Raw genomic sequence first — 22429 nt, 5'->3', positions numbered from 1 at the left:
GGAACTTAACTGCCCTATAAATGCCCTACAATTGCTTTCCCCAGAGAAGGCAGCAGTTAAAGCAAGTGTGCAGAGATGGACAGACTCCAACAGAACTGAACAAGGCACAAGAGACTGTTGGAAATTTCAGCAGGTAAAGTGCGTAAAGCAAAGGAGAGAATCCATTTTTAAAGTCTACATTACAGACCATTCTGTCTTCCTCCCTCCTCTCTGAGCAGAGCTCTTGAACACAAAACATCACAAAGCTGCAGTTCTCAGGGCCAGGGCTGGTGATGGCTGGTGTTCACTTCAACCTAAAGGTACCTTTCACCACCCCGAGGTCCCAACTTTGCTAATGCCAGATTTGAAACCCTCGTGCTTCCTCTTTCAGGTGTGAAGCTCTGAAATAACTCATACTTGGACCAATCTTCTGGAACGGTTCCGGCTCCTCCTCCTTCACTTCTTCTGCTGCTATGACGGCCTGGTCATAGGGGTCTGCAAGAGAACAGAACCAGAAAGAGAGCTGACAACACTTCAGGTTTTCCTTTCACAGCTGCACAGGCACTGAATGCTCCTGCATCTGTAATGATGTTTTGATCTGTAACAAGACTTCAAAACATGAATTACAAACCCAATGATCCCTCTGTCTGACTTGTCCCTCCTCCACCTCAGGTGCCCCAGGCAGATAATAAACCCCTTCCAGCCCAGTAACCTGCCGTTCAGATAAATAATGTGTTGGATTTTGCTTGAAGAAACACTGAACAAACAGAGGCTGATTTACCTTTCCTGATTTTCTTCCAGTGCATCTCCCACCTATTGATATTTTAATGTCTGAAAGTGGGCACATTAATGCAGAATGCCAGCAAGTCAGCTACCAGATACTGACCAGTGACTTCCTAACATCTCACAGCACAGCTCAAAGCAAATCAGAACCCAACCCACTTTTTAAGATAACTTAATTTAAGCCTTGAATGAGTCACTAAATCACCTGAGACAAGGAATACCTGTTTCTTTGATTTTTCAGAAGCCTGATCAATTGTATTTATAGCAAAAGCCTGGGATCTACTAGGGCTGGGCATTATCCTATGGGGTTTACACGCCAGGGAGGCACAGAGGATGCTTTTCTCCCATTGCAATCGGTGACAAAACTCCCTGGTCTCTTACATCAGACCTGCTGTGCCTGAACTACTGAATGCTTCAAAAGGTTTGTGAAATAAAGCACACGAAGGATCTCAGCTTACCTGCCCGGTTTTCTGGGGCCCCTTCCACACTAAAAACTAACACAGAATAGAAAAAGGAGGAGAAGAAACAAAAGAGAAATTAAATCCTCTTCAATGGCCGTGTTTTCCTCCTGTACTTCACGCACCGCTTCAGCATGTTTCAGCCCCACAGAATACACCAGGCTCTGTGCCCCAGACCCTCCTCTTCCCATCAGCATCCACACAGGAACTACTTGAGCATGCCCAGCCCTAAGATACAAAGATTCTCATGGCCTTTGTTCTGACATGGACACAGCCTGATGGGAAGTTCAGATGCACTCCAGCTTCACACTTGTGTTTGCTGACACACACATGGTCGTGGTGGAGCTGTGATGGACCCTGGCTTTGCAAGAAACAAGTGGAAGCTAGGACCAAAGCTCTCTCGTAAGCCCAGCAAGAGCTCCCTGAGCCACAGCTATGCAGCTATTCCTGACAGGAGCAGACACGTCTGTCTCAAAGCAACTTTTAGCCCATACATTTAATTCTGGTAAGTATGTGGCAGTGGTACTGCAAGAATGCTGCCCTTTGAGCACATTTAGGCAGGAAACCTTTTTGGTTAACACTCACTGTGCAAAAAAACACTTGTTTTTTTGAGATGCTCCAGCCAATTGAGACCTCCTGCCAAGCCTCCCTCCCACCTCTGCCAGGTAAGAGGCAGAACCAACATGCTGCCAGCATGTGCAATGAGGGTTTGCTTTAGCTGTGGGCTCTAGGCTGAGGGGCTTTAAATGCCCTGCAAGCACAGGCAGGCAAATAAAAGACAGTATGTTGCTGTTTCTATTCTGTCCAGTATAGAAAAATGAAGCAAAGTGCTTCTGGAGGAGGAAATCTGCTTCTGTCGGAGTGTCACTGCCTCAACCACATCTAAATCTGCATAGGAAGAACTGGGCTGAACAGCATCAGGTCACTAACACAGCGATTAACAGGAATGAAACAGTATTTCTCAACTCTGAACCACCGCTTGTCACAGAGGAGCGTGTTAGGAACAAACCTGTGAAGTAAGAAACCAAAAAGCAACCTACTCTTGCCAAGCCAGAAGCCACACTGACCATTCACCTTGGGGCACTCAGCAGTAAGATACCCATCTTAACTATAAACTGGAATACAGATAGAGGACTGCAAGGACCACAGGTCCCAGCAGAGGGTGTTGTTTTGATGCATGCAGAGAATGAAGCCCAGCAGCCTTCTCCCTGCAGAGCCTGGGCCTCCCCTGACAAAGGCCATGGAGGGATGCTGCAGCACATCCACAGCTCAGGGCTGCAAGGTCCTGCAGGACCACCATCAGAATCACGTGGCACTGACTTCTTCTAGCTTAGGTATTGAAGCATTACAACAGTACTCACCATCCACAGCGTGCAGGTCTCTGTGCTCTTGGAAGCAGCTATAATATTTATATTTTTTCCCGCAAATGTCACACGTGTACCTGAAGTTGTCTGCAGGAAGAAGAAAAACAGGCCACTTTAGAAACCTTCAAGTAGAAAGCTCCAGGCAGCGCTGCTCAGTCACACTCCCCACACAGTTACACCCACCCCACATGCCCTGTGGAATTTCTTATGCACGCAGACAGCCGCTGCTTCGCACTGACCCCAGCGAGCACCACACTGACATTCTGCATTTCTATCCAGTCAGGCAGTTCTGCTCCCCAGTGAAGCCCCACAGGACCACTCAGCAGACCCTGCTGAAATCTCCTTTAGAAGCACTGGGTCACAGTATGGACAGGCTGGAATGAACTGGCAGAACTGAACTCAAAGCCCAGGTGTGTGCTGTTAGAAGCCAAAGCCAAAGTCAAAACACACCACCTAAAGAAAGGGACTGGCTGTGTGTACTCCCATCACACCTGGTTCTCACTGCTGCTGCCAACCATTCCCTATCTGCACCCAGGGTCCCGTGTGGGCACACTGGAACAAACACGAGAGCTGCAATTCAAAGCACCACGGGCAGCAATCTACTCAACAGCGGGACCAAATGAGCCTGATTCTACGTCTGTACCTACATCTTCTTTGTCCACCCCAGCAACAACAGCTCCCTTCCCCTTCATCACAGTTATCCCCACCACTATTTGCTGTCTGCTCCCTCACATCAGCCCCATCCCACATCCCCATCCTGCTGCAGCCCCACGTCCCTTTCATTCACATCCATTCATTGCTGCAGCTTGTAGCTGCACTGTCTGCACTCATCACAGAACCAAAGTGCTGTTTGCTCTTATGTGCTCCACACTGCATTCAAATGCACTAGAGTACGCACATTAAGCCATCTTTTATTTTACTTGTCCATCATTTTATCTACATCAGAGATACATTTACAGCACACATGTATTGATACAGTCTCCACAGTCCAACTCGGGGTTGCAGCACTACGTGAGGTTTCACTTCCCACTCTTTACTCCACTTGGCAGGATGGAAGTAGAGCTACAGCGATGTATGGGAGAACAACACCAAATATGCCGGGTGTTCAACAGCCGGGCAATGAACTTTGCTTCTGCTACCAGAAGATACTTTTATCTTACTTGGAGCAGAGCAATGCAAGTCAGACAGAAAGGATTTTACAAAGTCCAGGATGGAAAAGTGAGACAGAGCACAGATAACCAGAGCAAGATGCGAAGGATCCACTGCTTCAGGAGGATGGAGAGAAGCAAAACAACAGTATCCAAGTGATAGAAGCACAGGGAGTCACTGCAAAGATGCACCTAATTACAGCTCATCAGGAATCTCACACAGCCTCCCTCTGTGGTCATACAATGGTGCTGAGGGTCTTAATCTACCCAGGGCCCTACGTGACAACACAGAGAAGCTAACAATCCCCAGTGAGCACCTGTGTACCCGCTGTGACAAAATACAGTCAATTATTAGCAGAGAAAATTCATAACGAGTCGTCAGCAATCAGTCCCACATCACTGGGCTTCCCAAAGACAAGAAGCCAACCTCCTTCTTGAAGAGTAATGAGCCATGCAGCAGATAACTGAACTCTAATTCTGCAGAGGAGGACCCAATGTCGAGCACTTCCAATATCTCTGTTTGGAAGAAGAAAACTGCTACAGCCTGCACATGCTGTTGGACAGCTTCTAGCTGCTGTTATGTACCCTGCAACAGATAGAGTATGATGCAGCCTGCGAGCCATACCTGCTATACACAGCAGCACAGCTGTCAGTGGGAAGAGCTATAAGGGACCATCGCAGGATCACTGCTTTTGCTTATGGCTGATTTTGTTAATTACTGTTTAGGTGACAGTGCAGCATCCCTGCTGCAAGCTGAGCCAGCAGCACATCACTGCTACAAACCCAGCACTGCTACAGACCCAGTTGCAAAACATTTAAAGGACAGACAGTTAAAAACAAACAAACAAACCAAAACACCACAACAAACTCCAGCAAACCCAATTCCTCCTTCATGAGTCCTTCAGAAGGGAGCAGGATTCAGGAGGAGCTGCAGCAGGATGGCCCAACACCCGCAGTCAGCCCATAGCTGGTGCCATGCAATGCACGCACTGAAGGACAGCATCACCTCTACAAAGCAGCTCCTCAAATGTACCAACACCAGCTCGACAAACGGGCTTTGCAAGCAGCCCATCTCTGGGATCAGAAGGCATTTTCAAGCACTTTGCTTGCAGTACAAGCCGGGGAACGCGCTGTTCTCCTCCTGCCTGCAGGGCTGCTGCTGGCTGCGCTGTCACACTGAGCTCAGCACTGACTTGTGGCTCCTGAAACACCACCCCAGGGAGCAGCAGCCAGGCCATCTTTCTTCCCAGACGCAGCGTTGAACAGTCTGCGATCTTTTAGCTGTTTTGCTTCAGATATCCAGCAGAGAGGAAAACACAGACTTCATTTTGGCAGGGCAGGGGGTGGGCAGGGAGCACGTGCCCAGCGGTGGCAGGGAAGAGACTTCGTTCCTCAGGGCACTTGGCCCAGGACCTCTGGATTCTGCTGCTGCAGAAACCCAGAAGGGAACAATAGCAACCAGACTTGTTGAAAGGTCAGGACTTCTGTATCGCAAGCTAAAAATACCGATCAATTAAACGACCCTCGTCAGTGCAGGAATCCAAGCCCACACAAAGCGCACAACCTCAGATTTCCGCTGGGCTGAGCTCTGCACAGCATCAAACCCAAACTCAAAACAGTTGCAGAGAGCATCCAGATGACAGCCCTGCAAGGACGAGATCACGATGCCCGCTGAGTGCCCAGAACGGGGTCTGGGCACAACAGGCTGCGGGGCTGCCAAAGGGATTCCCCAATAAGCTTTGCCTGCCCCAGAATCACGTTCAGCTTCTGCATGGAAGAAGCCACGGAAGCCATCTGCCACGGGAGCTCTCACAGCAACCAGGCACTTTGCAGACACTCCTCAGACTGAAGTGATTCCACCCTGAGAGAGCGGAGCACAGACAGCTGTGTGTTTGGGACAGCCTCCAAATGGAGAAATGCAAAACTGGAGAACAGAAGTTGCAGCAGCCTGTTGAACTGCTGCTAAATCCAGCAGTGCTCCGAGCTCCCACTACATAGCAAAGTACATAAGGACAAGAGGGCAGCCTGCACAGCATTACCTGCCTGATCCATGACCACACAGCACCTTTCCACCAGGAGAGATCTGGCCCTGCCCTTCGGCATCTTTAGAAGTTCCCTTCTAGATCCCAGACTGGCACTGGGGAGGCAGCACGCCTGCTCACTGCCTGAGTCCTCCCTCCAGCCCTCGTCCCAGCACTGCAGTCAGGAGCTTTACACCTGCCATTTTACAGCCAAGGAGAGAATTGCCAGTAAAACCAGTGGCGAGCTGTTGCCGAGCTCAATTCAAAGATGTTTAATGGCAAAAATTCATTGGAAAGAGAGGAGCAGTAAGCCCAAAGTCAGCAACAACCCCACAAGGGGATTAAAGTATCCCGAGTTATATTAGTAAGGATTAAAGAATCATAAAATCCAGAAACTTGGAAAGGAGAGAATTCCTCACACACAACAGCCCCACAGCTCCAGCTCTTAAGTTGGGGGTTAGGAAAAACCTTTCCCTGTGTGCTATTCCAAGACCACTCATCTCATGATCACTTCCTTCCCATGAACATTTGGCCTTCATCACAGCAGACATGTAGGCACACAGTGGCCTGGCCTAGCATGGCCCTTGAATGGGCAGTGAACTCCCTGAATTCCACGATGCTTTATCCAAACCACAAATCACCTGAATGGATCAGCACGATGGATACTCCAATATTGCACATCCAGGGCTGGATGTGATCCTCCCAGGTGTGGGAACCCAATGCCAGGACAGCAGGAAACTCCATACAGTGCAATACATCCCAAATCTGCTGCTGACAGTCAGCCAACCCCTTCTTCATCACAGCAACACCTTCACCTTCCATGGAGCACAGAGCTCCAGGCTGCACTGGCTGGATGGAGAGACAGAAAACCCTTCCCAGGAGCTGCCCGGCCACTCACATCACTATGTTTCCTTCTACCCTTTGCAGTACATTGAAGTTGAATCAAAACAGACGGCAAGTATCAGCAATTTAAAGTGAAAATATTATGGCACTTTGCAATTATCCCCCAAATCAGCATTCCGAACAGGATGTTCAGATTCCGTGCCACAAATCAGACATGCCAGACAATATAATTAACGCCAGCAGATCGAGTTTTGTGCTCGTTTCATTCTGGTGTCAATTTGGGGCAGCGCTGGATCCTTTTCCATTTTCATTTTAACTCAGCATAAGCAAAATGCTGGAAGGAGAGCGCTGATGTTCTCCTACCAGGAACTCGACAAGGAACGGCACCCATTCTGCACACCAACAGCGGGCACACTGGTACACATCTCACTTGTTGATGCAATTATATTCCTTTGCTGTACACTCAGTCTGCGAGCTCAGAATTGGAGGAAGAGGGAGAAATTCTTTCTTTCTTTTTAATAAGATGACACGAAATCCACAGACCTACAGACAACCTGAAGCCTTCTGTCTGAAACCTCAGACTAAAACTACACACAAAGCAACCGGCCCTTCCCAGAGCTGCAGATCACAGCCTCAGCTCCTTCTTGTTTCCATAACCTCCTCCTCCCGCACAGGAATTCATCATTCTTGGTCTCACACCGTTTGAAGATGAACGCGTTCATCCACTCGTTAGGCAAATGGGAATCTAGAGAGGCTTTACCTACTTAAAATGCAAACGCATTAAAAAATAAAACCCATTTTTAAAGCTGTCCCCAAGGAGAGGAAGTATTATTAAATAACACTGCAAAAATTAATCAGAGTTGTAAACGAGTAACTGCCGCCTGTGGCACACGTAGGTGGGTGTGCAACCACACACTGCGTTCACGGCAGGCTGTGCTTGTGCAAGGCATGAGGGGCCTCTACCACAGCAGTGACACTGCACATTTTTTTGTGTTAATCTCTAAAGAATTAAAGGAAATCAAAGGGCTAAAATACACTTTAAGAAAGCGCCAAGGTTGCAAATTTAAATACTTAAAACTACCGAAGGCATGTGGATGGTCAGGGCACTTCCTTTACCTGGAATTAACAGCAGCAAACTACCTACAGGTCCTTCCATGGCCAGTCAGAACACTGAAATCATCGCATCCTGCTGTGGGCAAGGAAACCCTTATTCTGAGCACATTAATTTAATGGGCTGAATTCACAACTTCTAAGATGTTTTTGCACGTGTGAGGACTTAACACCACGCCTGCCCAGCCAACGACTGCACGGCGCATTCCAGCCCACATCCTCACTCCCAACCTTTCACTGCTTTTCTGAACAAATTCCCTTTCAGCTGAACTTTCTCATGCTTAGTCAGAGCCCAAAGGGAAATCTGTTTTTAAAAGATCAGGCCAATCTTTTTTTTTCTCCTTTTCCCCCCCCCCCCCCATTTACAGGGTTGTGAAACATTATTTTAAGAAGGAATAAATTACTTTTCTTCCTCCAACTAAACGTCACACAGCACAGACACGCTCACAGCCACTGCCTTGCACACAAGCAATGAGTCCAAACGCATTTAGCTAAGACACTGGAAAGAAAGCCACAGGTGAGCCTGCAGGCTGCAGCACACACAGGCGGGGGGAGCAAGCAGCTCAATCCCCAGCACCACCGACCTGATGAGAATCACAGCCAGCTCCCCAGGAGTCCAAGAGCACCACAAACTGAAGGCAATCCTGCTACACCTTGAGCATCTGATGCATGGAAATGCGGCAATCAGAAACGGCTCACACTTGTACAGCACGTGCCAAGATGTGCAGCAATGCAGGTGCTGCAGCACGAGGTTTGGGGGCAGGCAGTTCTGCTGTGCGTCCCCAGTGTGATCCCTCAGGGCCCAGCTCTGAGCCGGGGGTGGTGACAGCATTCAGTCAGCATCCCCAAACCCATGGGACACAGCGCTGTAACCATCACCGCATCCATCTGCAGCTGGGGCACCACTTCTGACATGGGTCCCTCTGCACCGCACAGGCACCTGACCTTAACAGCAGCTGTTAACCCTGCGACACCACAGCAGATGCTGTACATCACCTCCTTCCTTGCTGTGTCCTCTTGTGTGTCACTGAATGCACGTGCAAGGCATGTTGACCAGCGTTCCACCCCCAGGCTGGCAGCACTGGCAGCCCTGGAGCTGAAACACTCCTCAGCATTTCATCATAGCAGGATGATTTCCATCAGCTTCTGGCTCTATAGGAGAGAAGAGTGAAGCCCATCCACTTCCCAGACTCTCATCATTAAGGGCCAGTTCTGAGCTGCAGAGATGCTGAAGCCTGGACTGTATCAAAAGAACTTAACAACTCTCCTCATTTCCAGCTGTGCTGCCTTTCCTGGAGGAGAGATCTCTGTTTTTCTCTCTGTAGGATATCAACACCTGAGTAAGCCTTCCATTATAAAAGCTTTATACCCCCAGTGCAGTAAAGCAGCACTCTTTAACAAGAAAAGCAATTCATAATACATCAAAAAGTTGCTCTAAGCTGGGAACTTCAGTCTGAAATGTTGGGTAAATAGCATCACCTGCAAGACTGTACAGAAATTCTTTGCAAACAGGAGAAACCTAAGCTGTGAAACCTGCACTGGAGGCATCCTGCAAAGCACCTGCTCACACAAGGTGCTGCTGCTTCCTGGAGCCACGCTGCTGGCACCATCCCTGCTGGGAAGAGTTTGGGGACCCCTGCTTGCCAGTGGTTTTATTTAGCTTCCTCTCAGGTTGCCAAGAATGTCCCATGGAATGTGAGCAGCAGGAGGGAGACTGTTTTTACAAAGTTTCAAACTCCCTTAACCATGAATGGAATTTCCACGCAGAGTGATGGTGCAGATCTTGTACAAACACCTTCCCGAGGACTCTGAAAAGTCTGGAGCAAATAACACAGACATGAAAACATCCCAGAAATGGCTGCCAGGCCCTTCCATGGGAACAGTCAGTCAAACTGCTCATCCTTGCCTAGGAAGAAATACCAACGAAGGCTTTCTTTACAAATTCTCTCTTCTCCCTTCTTGCCTGTCAGTCAAATTTAGTGGCAGCTCGACAAGTCTCTTTATTAACACATTAGCACTGTGGGTTGTATTGTTTTCTTCTCTCCACATGTGGGAATTCTGGTCTTGGACCTTGAGCCAAGGCTAAAAAGAAGCTCCCAAAGTCACGCAACTCCATCCCAAGGAGCGCTCCCTCCCTCAGTGCCACGGATCCCTGTCAAGAATGGGTCCAAATAAGAATATCGAGTCCCAGGGAAAATCTACAGACTTAAAACCCCAACGGCTGCACACAACCAACAGCTTTGCCTTGAGGGAATCTTCCAAGTGCCTTCCCAGCTAGAAAGTCTAAACACCAGCATCTTCTCTTTCAGCAGCAAACAACAACTGGCCCCAGCCGTGGCCCTGCTCACCCCATGGCTCCCTTCTTCCCAGAGCAGCCAGGCCTGCCCAGCCTGCTCCTCCTGCAGCCCTCCAGCCCCCTGTGTAACCCACCACCATCCAACAGACCAAGCACAGCTCACACTTATACAGGGTGGGGATGGTGCTTCCCAACAGCAAAGAGCTCTCAGTGCCCCTGGGGTGTATCCACAGAGCACAGCACAGCTGAGTGCCACAGCTGGTGGGACCCAATTGCAGCTGGAACATCTGCCTTCAAAAAATCACCATGGGGAAAACAGGGACATCTCTCCAAAAGCTGCAGCTGGAGCCACCTGAACCACTGCCAAGGATCTGCTGCTGGGCAAGGGGATCCTCCTCAGTATCAGCTTAGGATGGATGCAGTCTATATCCCAAAGACCCGTGGAGGAGCACATGAGGGAGAACAACATCCTGCCTTATCTGTTAAATTCTAAGAAACTTCGGGAAAAGCCAGCAAACCTCACTGGCACAGCCTAAGAATCCAGAAGTTCCCAGCAAGATCAAAATAGCAAAGGAAGGTTTGAACAATACAGATGTCTGTAATAGAAAGGGTGTAAACAGCCAAAGCGGGCTGCAGAGGAATGGCACTGGAGCAGCAGGAAAAACAAAAATAGCAGGAAAGGAAAGATAAATAAAAAATTCCTAAAATACATGAGGAGCAAACGGAACAAGGAAACAAGAGGGCCATTGAGTCAAAGCAGCCACAACAAGAAGCAGTTATTGGCCACATGCGCCCTCCTATGGCTCAGATGCTGTGGGCTTTATTCACGTAGCAGGGGCACAAACCCTCACTTCTTTCCCCTCTGTTTCTTAGCAAAATCCACTCCCTTGCCAGGCAAGAAGGAAAAACGGTGAAAACCAAACCATGCAGAGCCCAGATAGAAAGATGCTGTATTGCCCAAACAAACACACCCAGGGTGTACACAGCTCTGTGCCAAAACCCAAAGCAAATGAGCAGGAGATGAGCCTGGAAAGCTCAGGTAAGAGAAACAGCAGCGGGCAGCAAAGCAGCTGCTGAGTGTCAAACAACAGAGCAGACAGCAAAGCCTGCGGGGCAGCCTCCATCTCTGCGTGGAGCTGCACACCCAGCTCACAGCCATCTCAGCAGGTGACCCGACAGGCACAGCCCATCCCGTGGGCACCATGCACAGCTGCTGGATGTCCTCCAGGCAGCCCCATCATCCCACCTTCACCTCCCACGGGACAGGCCTGAGAAACAGGCAGCAGTTCATTAAAGGCAGCAGTTTATTAAAGGCAGCATGACCGCACTCCTTGCTTTTGCTCTGTAGCATTAACTAACTTGGTTTTCCACCCAGCCGGGTCAGTTTGGTGCCTTCAATCCTCCTCTGTTCCCACTAACGTCGGTCACTTACCTTCCACCGATACCCGCAGCTCCCCCCACCCTGCCCACAAACACTCGGACGATCACCCTACAATAACGCCTGGCTCGGGGACCGACCCCATGGCCGCGGTGCGGGGCGCCCCCTGCCGGCCGAGCTGCGGGAAGGGCCCGCGGGGCCCTCGGTGTCCGCCCCGGCTCCTGCCGGCCCCGCACACGGCAGGTCCCGCTCCCCCCTTCCACGCACACGGCGCCGTGGGTACTTACTGCCTTGTGAGGCTCCTTCACCTGAGGCAGCTTCAGTGTCTGCAAAGAGAAAGAGCTGCACTTAGATCTGACAGCGGACTCTGCCCCGCGTCCGACGGCGCGCGGTCCGGCCGCCTGCACGGCTGTGTCCTCCTGCGTGGGATCCCCGCACCCGGCGCTGCACTGCGGGATCAGACCGGCCGCCTCCACACCCGGCCGGGCAGCAGCTCCATCGCAGCCCTCGTGGGGCGCCCAGCATCACCCTGCCCAGCACAGCGCAGCTCGGGGCACCGCGGGGCCGTACATGGTGGGGTTCATGGACGTGGGGTGCTCGGACCGACTGACGCGTCTCACGGAGCTCAAGCGCTTTTGTAATTAACGCTGAAGGAAATCGCTCATCTACTTCGTTCCCGGGCGAACGCTGTCAGCCCAGCAAAGCAAACTCAGCGCTGTGCCCAGCTCAGCTCCCACGGGAGACACACGGCCCGGGCTGCTGCCACCTCCCCACGGACTGTGCCCCTCCTGCACAGCAGCAGCTTCTGCCAGGGATGGGCTGCAAGCACAGGAACCCCCCGGGCTTTTCCATCCCGGCTCGCTGGAAACACGTGAAAACATGGGAGGATGCTCCCTGCACTCAAACACACTGCTGGCAGCACACAGCAAGGATTACATGCCCCGAATGAACGCCACGGGCAAGGCTGCAAGCTGGAAAACAAAACCCAGAGTTACAAGGCAATGGCTGTATGCGATGAGGACCTTCCAAGCCATTCTAAGTGTTCCACATTCACCCTAAGCTGTACCTACCACTCGTAACCCAACAGCTGTGATTCACTGCCCTGTGTCCCCACAGTCCAGCTCACATGGCTCCCACAGCTGCACAACGTCACCACACTTTTAGATTTACTATTTGCATCCTTAAGTAACAAACAGTTGGTGTTTCATTCCCTCCTTGTTTCTCCAAGAGAATAAAAACAAAAGCCTGCACGTCTGTGAATCTGTGCACTTCTTCCTGGTTAACCTGCTCGATCTGATCTGATCCCTCTTCTGGGCACTGAGATTAATTATGCGATTAATTTGGCACAGTTTCATTAATGGAGGGGCCGGGTTGAAAAGCCTCGGTACCGAATGTGAAACCTCCCAAGTCCAGCCCCTGCATCTTCCCACAGCTGCTGCTTGTTTGAATCCCCCCCCATCACTTCACAGCCAGCTGTGGAACGATGCAGTTCTGCAAAATGCAGGCAGCAACATCAACATGAAAGACACGAGCTGTGCATGCACCGGCCACTTCTGTCCTTTAGGCAGCTTTCAGCAGTTGAACATAACAAGAACCAAGCAACACGCAAAGGCTGAAGGAGCAGCCCCCGTCTGAGCTGTGTTAGGAAATGCTGGTACTCTGAGTCATAGGATAAAATCCTCAGGAATAAAATGAAAGAAAGAAAAAAAACCTTAAAAATCCCCCACCAGCCCATTCTAAACCACCTTTGGGCTCAGACCAAGTCATGACAGCTTTAAACGAGAGAGCAAATTCTGAGAAAGCTGAAACATTGTGAGATCAGCAGGAAAGCTGGAAAGCAAGAATGTTAACTCCTGTGTCACAAGAAACGTTCTGGATCTCCTATTAGAACAGAGGGCAAATATCTCCCCGAATATGGCATGGCTGTCCAGCTGCAGGTAACCATGCAGGTGGAACCCGGCTTTCTTCACAACAAAACCACCATCTCTACTCAACATCACTCATTTCTTCCTTAATTTTCAACTTCTCGTCTCGAATTTGTTTCAGTCACAGAACTGCTCCATCCCAGACCCCACAGACAGACCCAGACCCTTCCACACTCACAGCTGGAATGAGACGTCTTGTCATACTCCATTCCCATAAAGTATCAATGTGAGACTCTGGAAGCTCTGAGAAGTTCTTAGACCATCAGAATGAGTCACCAACCGTACTGCAGAGCACACAGCATCTCCTGCAGCCACACCGAGCCAGGCCACAGAGAGCCGGCCCTTCCTCAGGGCAACACAGCAACCAAATAACCCCACTAAATAACGAGGAGAAACAACCCCAGCAAAGCCACCATTCGGCCCAGAAATGCTCATCTGGCAATGGAGATCTCCCCCAGGGATCCGAGCGGAGGCGATGCCCCCTGCGAGGGTTAACCTCCAGCCTGGCTATTTGCTTTCATTTGCTTTCGGAAGAATTCTCTGCTGGGTAAAAATTTCACTTGTTTGGCCTCAGCCCAGAGGTTCTTACATTTGCTTTTCTTCTTTTTTTATTTAAAGCCTAATAAAGTAATTTCAGCCATTTCTGAGTTACCCAGAAGTGAAATAACTTTCCTGACTCAAAACGTGCCAATGTTCTGCTGCTCGTATTGCTCCAACCCGACCAAACTGCACAAAAAGAAACTTTGGAGCTGATTAATTCCTGAAGAGACTCCAAACCTCCCCATGACTCGAACAGCCCCACGCAGCTCAGCAGAAAGCACTGTGCACGTCTAAGGCCCAGCCTTCCCGTAGGCGAAGCCGCAGTGTTTGCCCAGGATGGTGCCTACCAGCACAGGCTGATCTGCAGCTCCAGCTCTGCAGCAGGAGAGGAGCAGAGCAGCTCATAAAGGAGCCTTTCAGCTCAGCAATGTAACTTCTTGGGTCTGATTTTCAGTTGTGCTTTCGAGGAGGCGCAGGGTAAGGAACACAGCCTGTCCACTTCTCCTTCCACAGCCCAATTGTGAGGATGTTTCTTACCTACACTCCTACCTTGGCAGAAAGCTTTACGTGGGGTTCCAATGCCCGCATCTGGGCTTTGAGAGCAAAGCAGAGCGGGAGCTCACCCCAACCAGGCAGAACTTCCCCAACATGAGATGTCCCCACCCTGAGCACTGCAAAGTGTCAGGAGACCAACCACTGCCTGGGCTCCTCCAGCCACGCTGAGCACCACGGGGAACACTCACCAAACCAAGATAACGTCTCTTACCCAATAAGAGACCACCCATTCCTGAAGGCAGACAACAAAACCCAAATCAGCCTGAAGAAACGCAGTCCCCTCCAGCACAGCTTTTCTGCCATGCAGACTCAGAGGTGCACGTATAAAAAAAATCTAGGCAATTTCTCTTGAAAATGGTTGCTATAACAAGGAGCGTAACTTCTGCTCTTTAGTCATCACCAGAGTGAGAGTCTGAATGTGGAACTGAGAGGTTCAAAGGAGGCATGAAATGTGGGTCCTGCAAAGTGAGGAGCTAATGAGAAAGGACAAGAAGGGAAAGGTGGAAAGACCTCATGTCTACAGCAGCCACAAACCCCCAGCTCCCCTGCTACAGCTCCTACCTGTTTATATACAGCATCAAAATAACCCGGTGCAAAGCAGAGACAATGCGGGACCTTCACAGTTCCCCTCCTAGGGACAGAACTTGTGCCACTGACTGAGGACAGCAGGGCTGTCTATAGGAATGCTTTCTCACTTGCTCTGCTCCGAAGTAATTGCACTGATCAGCTCTGGACCTCTTTCCTCTCCCATGACAAGAAGTAGGTGTTGATCACCATCTCTGCCCATCTGCAGGAGCAACTTCCCAAGTCCTGTCAGTGACACAGGGACAGCACAAGAAAGCAAAAAGCAGCAAAGCTGTTCAAGGGGGGGGTGGGTATCCTTCAGTAAATAACCCAAAGGAGGCACTTCTGCTAGAGGAACCAAAAAGCCCTGGAAGAAAGCAGCTGAGAAGAGACAAATTAACTCCAGCTACTCTGACACAGGGCAACTGAGCTGACCTGAGTCAGCCAAACCCTCAGGTACCGGGTTCCTCTATATCAGCCCCTTCTTCCCAGCACACATGCCACGCACACCCAGTGTCGCGTTGTTTCCCTGCATTCAGGTGCACTTCTGAAGTGCTGTAGCATCCAGCTCGGGTTCTGCTGCTGGGAGAATCACATTTGCAGAGTTGCATCAAGCTTTCAATTTGATTTCTTGTTGACTGGTGTACAAGAATAAATATCTCATTTTGATTTTCATTGTTTTAAGGCAATTTAAATGCACTTTAAATGGTACTACTGCATGCATCAATTTACAGCAGCATAAAACGACACTTTATAAGTTTCAGATATACAACTTGTGCTTCTCCATTGCTGACATGAAAATTACAAATAAATTTCCACATAGAAAAATTTGAAAATTTCCATCTTCTACGGCTACACATTAAAAAGACTTTGAAAACAAAAGGCAAAATGATGTCTTCACTGAGTTCATGAGAAATCTATGGATATCAATTTGATGAGTGCATCCTGATGCACCCAGACCGTATGATGCAGAGCCTAATTTCACAATCGATAGAAATAAACATAGAAATCCAAATGAATTGAACCACACAACAGGAGGTGACCTCATAGCAATACAGCTCCTACAGATCCCTGCTGAAGTAAGGACCCAATGGAACCTGGTGGAAAGGAGTGAAATAAAAGCAGTTCTTGCCTCACGTCTAAATACTGCAATTGTTATTGCAAAATGATTGCAGTGCTGTGAAACAACAGCAAAGTCCTCTGTATGACGGTATCACAGAATAACAACCTCACAGCATGTTTGGGTTGGAGGGTCCTCACAGCCCCCTGCCCTGGGCTGGCTGCCCCCCCAGCTCAGTTTGCCCAGGGCCTGTCCATGGCCTCACTGCCCTCTGAGGAAAGGATTTCCTCCCAGCATCTAATACAAATGCCCTCCAGGAGTATCTGCTCCATGATCTCACATGGCACGGAGGTGAGGCTGAGCACCGTGCAGTCCCCTTTGTCCTTCTCCTTACCCTTTTAAAATGGGGGTTCTGGTTCTCCTTTTCAATTCACTGGGGGCTTCACCTGACTGCCATGACTTTTCAAAGGTGAAGGAGAGTGGCACAGCAACGTCACCCAGCAGTTCCTCAGGACCCTGGGATGCAGCCCATCGGGTCACACAGATTTCTGCACATTCGGGTTGATGGTTTCAAACCTGATCTTTTCCCACGGTACGTGGGACAGCTGCTGCTCACTATTATCCTATGGATTTTCTTCTTTGACTGCCGAGCTCCTTTGCAGCAGCACTTAAAGGACTTCTAGGAATTTTGTTGGTATTTAGAAAGAAAAGCCAGCGTTAAAAAACAATTCCGCATGTATCTAAGGATACAGAAGCAGCTCTATGATGTTAAACAGCACACAAGGACTACGCAACCAAGCAATTAAAGGATGTATTATGTGATGGAACACTGACAAGTCATGGGCGCACATTCACTTTTCAGCTGCACAGTTGCTGACTTGTGAGAGTTTAAAGATACCAACTGTCACTGTCACACTGTTGGCATTCATCGTTCCTGGGCTTTCAGCTTTCTCTGGGGGATCCCCCTGCTCTCCTTCAGACATCCCAGTCAATCGTTCAATGGAAGCCCCAGTGCAATGATATTGCCAGTGACAACTGAGGGGTGAACACAGCTGACACACACGCTGCCCGACTCAGATGAGAGAAAACACAAACACTGAAGAGCTCCTGATGGAGCTGCAAGTGATTCTGGTTCTGCTATCTCAGATACACACTAATTGTACAAAACAGCCAAGCAAGACTTTCCCACCTCTGCAATTAAGGAACTTGAGACTGGCCAGGCTTACAGAGAATTGAGATAAAATAAAACCTGCTTCTGACTGAGCAAACAGCACAACTGGAACGTGATCCCAGCAGGGGCACGGGGGGGATCTCAAGCATCATTCTGACATGTGCATGAAAACACAGGAGCATCACCATTGCCCATACAAAGGGAGATAACCAACGTAGCAACCTGCGCTATGGGCATCCAGAAGCAGTAACCGACATCAGCACCTCATATGTTTCACCACACGTAATCCTCTTTTATAAATAAAAGCAACCCTCCGAGCCTACACGAACATCCTGAAGTCCTGAAGTTTGCCTCAGACTGCCACTGTCCTCCACTCACACACTGCAGGGATGGACCAGAACACCTCAAGGCAGATGCCCACCCCTGGGGCCGGCATGAGACTTTGCATGGAGAGCCTTGTGATCTGCAGCACACAGCACTGCCCCAAAGAGCCCCTTGCAGTGAATACTGTGGCTACCCCAGTGCTCCCAGCACAGCAGCTCAGCACAATTTCACTGCTGGAGCATAGAGCTGCAGAGTTCAGCCAGTCACCAAGCTGTGCACAGGCCACCCAACAGAGAAGCAAAGAGCAACCTTCAAGGCCTGCTCAAAAACACTCCCTGAGCCTAAACGTTACCCCAGGATTCCCAAATATTTGAGCAGGAGAGAGATACCTCTATGCGCTCGCACATGGGTCTGGAAACAGTTGTAATACTTGTATTTCTTCCCACATATTCCACACTCATAAGACCCTGAAAAACAAGACAGAAAGGTATACATCACCACATGAGATCAGGAAAAACAGCCTCACAATTTACTTATCCATAAACCAGGGACAAAAGAACGCAGTTTGCAGCACAGTCATTTTTGGAAGGCTCATGGATTTAAGTGCAGGAAATCACTATCCCAGACTCGATTCCTTTTTCAGCCTCATTTAAGATTCCGTGGCATATTACCCTGAGTTTACATCTTCAGTATAACTTTATAAATTGGCTAACATGAAAGGGCCTCTCTCAAAATAGCACGACTTATGATTTTATAATAATGACTAATATTTCCTACTGACAGAAATAACCTTCAGTTGCTTTTCAGTAAGTTCCTCGTGTATGGGAAAAAGAGCTCCCCGACTGCAAACAGCAGCCAGTGTGATGGCAGGGTGGTGTTACCTCTGGGCAGGCAGCTCCAAAACCCCTCAAGAAATGTCCAGTGCACCCATTTCCCAGGTCTGAGATTTGGTAAATATCCACCCAGAGGAAACCAAAGGGCACAAATGGGACTTTGGGCCTTTTTAAGGAAAACCACGTGACCTCGGCAGTCTCTCTTCTCAATCTGAGCATCTAATTCCAGAGAACACACATCTACAAACAGTCGTTTGAAATGAGAGCAGAGGAACAGAGACAGAGAATTGTCTGTAATGGTGAAATCCTGCAGTGAATTCCAGCTCTCCTGTTTATTGGACGGGCAGACACAAACTTCCACAGATTTGTCATTGAAGACAATTCAACCTTTCTTGCAAACAGGCCATAAATCAGCCCTTCAAGCTCTCATGTGGCATTTGTCAGCTGTCCATCAGTGGGTGAGAAACTGACCCTCTACGTCCCCACCCACAGAGAAGGGCAGCACCTACTGCAGGAGGAGGTGGGACAAAGCAGGGCTGAGGTACAGCTCAGTGTGAGCACAGCTCCCTTCCATGGACACACATGCAGCCTCAGAACAACCTGTTCCTGATTATGGGAAACAGCCAAACTCAGAGACAAGCCACAGGTGAGAACACAACATTCATACACACGTCCAGACAAACCCTCCCAAGCATCATCATACAGCAATACTTACCAGCGCCACTCAAGAGGAAGGAACAAAATCAAGAGTGCTTTTTGAACCCACTGCGCTCACATCCTTTTCTTCCCATGTCCTGTTGCTTTCAGATTGGGAAGAAAACAACCCTCCTTCCATCTCAGAACAGCACAGCATTCCCTGTCCAGCATGAAAGCATCACTGCAGACTGTCCTTTGAGCTCGAGAGGATACTGAGTGATGCTGAAACAGGCAACTCACTACAGCCCGATACACAGGAGTACATCTGACAAAATACAACCCCCACACTGACGCCAGCTCACTGTGTCTCAAACTGCTCCATGGCCTCTTAATTATCACAGCTGATAAATCACCAACCTTCACAGTTTTCTTCTGCAAACTCCTCCAGCTGGAGCCCCATAGCAAGCACAGCCAGAAGATGAGTACACTTGGGCCCTACCGATCTGTAGCTTCGCACAGCAGCTGAGGTTCAGCTGTACCAACAGCAAATAGAGACCAGCACCCACCCACACCCTTAGAGCAGCACGGTGCACATACAGAGCACTGGGAGAAAAAAAAGGTCAGAAGCAGTGAGGGGTTCTAGGCTGACTTTTTTTCCCTGCGTTTCTTGTATTCCTCCCTTCCTCTGCAGAGGCTCCACAGCACGTAAGTGCATTTTCCTGCACAGAAGTTCTTCAAGAAGAGCATAACCCCACACAAGTGACTGCAGTGCTCTCCCCACGCCACAAAACAAAATGTATGGGAGGCTCTGCCTGGAAGTAAGGACAGGAGGTAGCCCAGGACATCCCACGGCCACATATTACCCCCCTATAAGTACCCAGGTCTCATGTGCAACCCGGGGGAAGCTGCAGTCAGCTCCTCCAGAGGACATCTCCTCACCTCCTGCATGTGGATGGCAGAGCAGGATGACCCACGTGGGGACAGGGAGACAACCCAGCAGCACAGCCAGGTGGGGGCAGAGGTCCAACATGACAGAAAGAGGGACGATTTGCCACACATGGAGTTGAGAATCTCCATTATAAACTGCTGGAAGGAGCAGACAAAACCAGGAGGACAGCAGGGCCCTGCAGGCAATGTGTGGTTCAGAACAAAGCATAAGCCCTGCAATGCACGACGCAGCACAGCCCACAGCCCCAGCACTGAGACCCCAGGGAAGCTGCTGTCACCCTGAGGCACTATTTTTTCTATCAAAAATAACCATTTTCGACACCTCAACTCTCAGTTTCCCCAGTGAAAGAGTGGACAACCCTACCAAAGTGCTGACCTTCTGTATGGCTGAAGTGATCTCCATCCAGGACTACCAGATCACATCACAACAGCAGCTGCAGGAGAACCCAGCCAGAATCCAGCCCATCCCCATCACCATCACTGGGGTGATGGGGTGACATATCGGTGTGCATCCAGGAAAGCCAACAGCAAAAATCCCCTCCTTCTCAGCTGGAAACCACATCCTCCAAGGACACCACCTGTAGAGCCCAGCCAGCAGCATGGGGATGAGGTGTGACAGACACCCAGCTCCTGACAGCTGGGAGAGAAGTTCCTATTGCCCCTACTCAGTGGCCTGGGGCACTGGGAACACTCCTGTGCTTCAGGGCTGCCCATCAGGCTCCAACTTCTCAAGAGCTGTGAGGGCATAAAAAGATCTGGAAGTACACAAAGTATTGCCTCCACATCAGAAGATTTTTAGATCAACAAAAGCCAGGAGGAAATCAATCATCAATGCCTCTTTTCCCTCCCCGTGCAAGACAAACCAACCACAACAGCAACACCAGGCAGCTCAAATCAGCTTCCTCCCTCCAAGTAAACCTGGTTCAACCCCTCTCTTCTTTCTATCAGCAACTGCCTCTGCTCTCAGTGGCTGAGACCTGCTCTGTGTCACAGCAAGAGGAGGAAACCTCTCAGCAGGAGCAGAGCCTCTTCCAGGACTCCAGACTTCCCTGCTGTGGTAGCAGAGGACAGTGTGATGTTCACAGGGAGAAGAAAAGGATTCAGCAAACTGTAAAAACTGCTTTAAATCTAATCATTTACAGGAAGCATTTGTTGCCTCAAAGCAACTCTCATGAAAACATTCCAACTTCCCCTCCTGCTCTTCTCTTTACCTACGACCAACACACCTGGCAGCAGCCACGGCTTCACCATCAATTTAGTTCAACTGATGGACAAGTGATTTAACACATCAGAAGACACGATAATCCTTCTTTTATAGCAACCCTTATCTTGTCTGAGTCCTTGGTGGTGATCATATATAAAAAGAAAGCAGCAGTTAAATAAAGTCAACCATCCTGAGCCAGGAACTGCAATGCCCCCCGGCTCCAGCCCATCCAGCAGAGCGGAGCCTTCAGAGCATCGTTCCTGTCCCCACACCACGGGCTCAGGGCACTGAGCGATGGGATGCACCCACCCACAGCTTACCGAGCGTCTGCTGGTTGCGGACCCCTCCGATCACCACGCAGATCTCTGCTGGCACATCTCCCGGCCCGTCCTTTACGTTCTTCTTGGAATCTTTGGTGTCATCCTGCCAGATCACCTCCTCGATGTAGTCATCCGGTACCTCTGTTTTCACCTTCACCTCAGTCATCATTCCAGCCTCTTCACTGGGTGAGGACTGAGATGTCACCGAATCGGAGCCCTCTGCTTTTGGGCTCCGCGGGCTCCTCTTCAAACACTCCCTGAATGGGGGGAAACAGGAGAAAAAATGAGTTCTAATTTTCAAGCACTCATTTCTAACGACTAGAACTTAATCAAAGGTTCTTTTGCTTAATGCCACTTCTTTAAAGTGAGTGTCTGTCATATAGGGTAAATAATAAAAATTTAACCAGCCGAAAGTAATAAAACCATCTGCCAATACTGAAAATAACCTTAAACATCACAAACAACAGCAGCAGCTGAAAACAGCCTAAATCACTCAATAGGAGCCAGACCAGGACCCCAACGTGGGCAGTCCTGATTTCCAATGCCATGCCAAGAGCAGCCCAGTCATGCAGAGGAAATGCTGAATGTCCCCATCATTTTTAATTCGGAGCTCTCTCCACCTTTGTGCATTCCTCCATGGGTTAACCCAGTCTTGCAGACTCTCTTTTAGCCCTTCAAAGCAACCTGACCCTCATCCTATGGCTCTCATATGGCTGTACTTAACATAGAGTGATGACTGAAGAGGATATGTATGTATTATGATAACAGTCTTGTCATGATTTTAAGGAGACTGTGACATTACTCGGAGTCATAAACAACCAGAACAGCTGACAGGAAAAGTTGTGAGCAGAAGCAATAGACAAAAGTAAGTGAAAAATAGGCTGAACTTAGGGATGAGAGTTACTAGACCATGCAGCAGTGAAAAAGAAGGAAAATCCCACTGCCTGGAACATCACAGGAAGTCAGAAG

The 22429-nt window shown here is 49.5% G+C and overlaps 1 protein-coding gene across 25 annotated transcripts in view; it reads right to left on the bottom strand.

The window, feature by feature from the left end:
* Positions 1-22429, bottom strand: part of ZNF618 (zinc finger protein 618) — an 87664-nt gene that overhangs the window by 20838 nt on the left and 44397 nt on the right. For 9 of the 25 annotated variants that reach the window (XM_085521587.1, XM_085521579.1, XM_085521586.1 and 6 more), the window contains 5 exons: positions 21461-21717; positions 17909-17986; positions 11668-11706; positions 2582-2671; positions 397-474 (listed from right to left, as the gene is read on the bottom strand). In XM_085521587.1, the coding sequence (XP_085377713.1) occupies positions 397-474; positions 2582-2671; positions 11668-11706; positions 17909-17986; positions 21461-21717 (542 nt within the window). Of the gene's footprint in view, positions 1-396; positions 475-1220; positions 1257-2581; positions 2672-11667; positions 11707-17908; positions 17987-21460; positions 21718-22429 lie in introns of all 25 variants that reach the window. The other 16 variants (XM_085521582.1, XM_085521592.1, XM_085521594.1 and 13 more) reach the window with 5 other exon arrangements.

This window comes from Coturnix japonica, chromosome 21 (genome assembly GCF_054131305.1).
Source record: "Coturnix japonica strain WE chromosome 21, WE-NBRP24, whole genome shotgun sequence".
NCBI classification, from domain to species: Eukaryota; Metazoa; Chordata; class Aves; order Galliformes; family Phasianidae; genus Coturnix; species Coturnix japonica.
The sequence above is the reverse complement of the archived record's forward strand: the minus strand, read 5'-3'. Positions and strand labels throughout refer to the sequence as shown.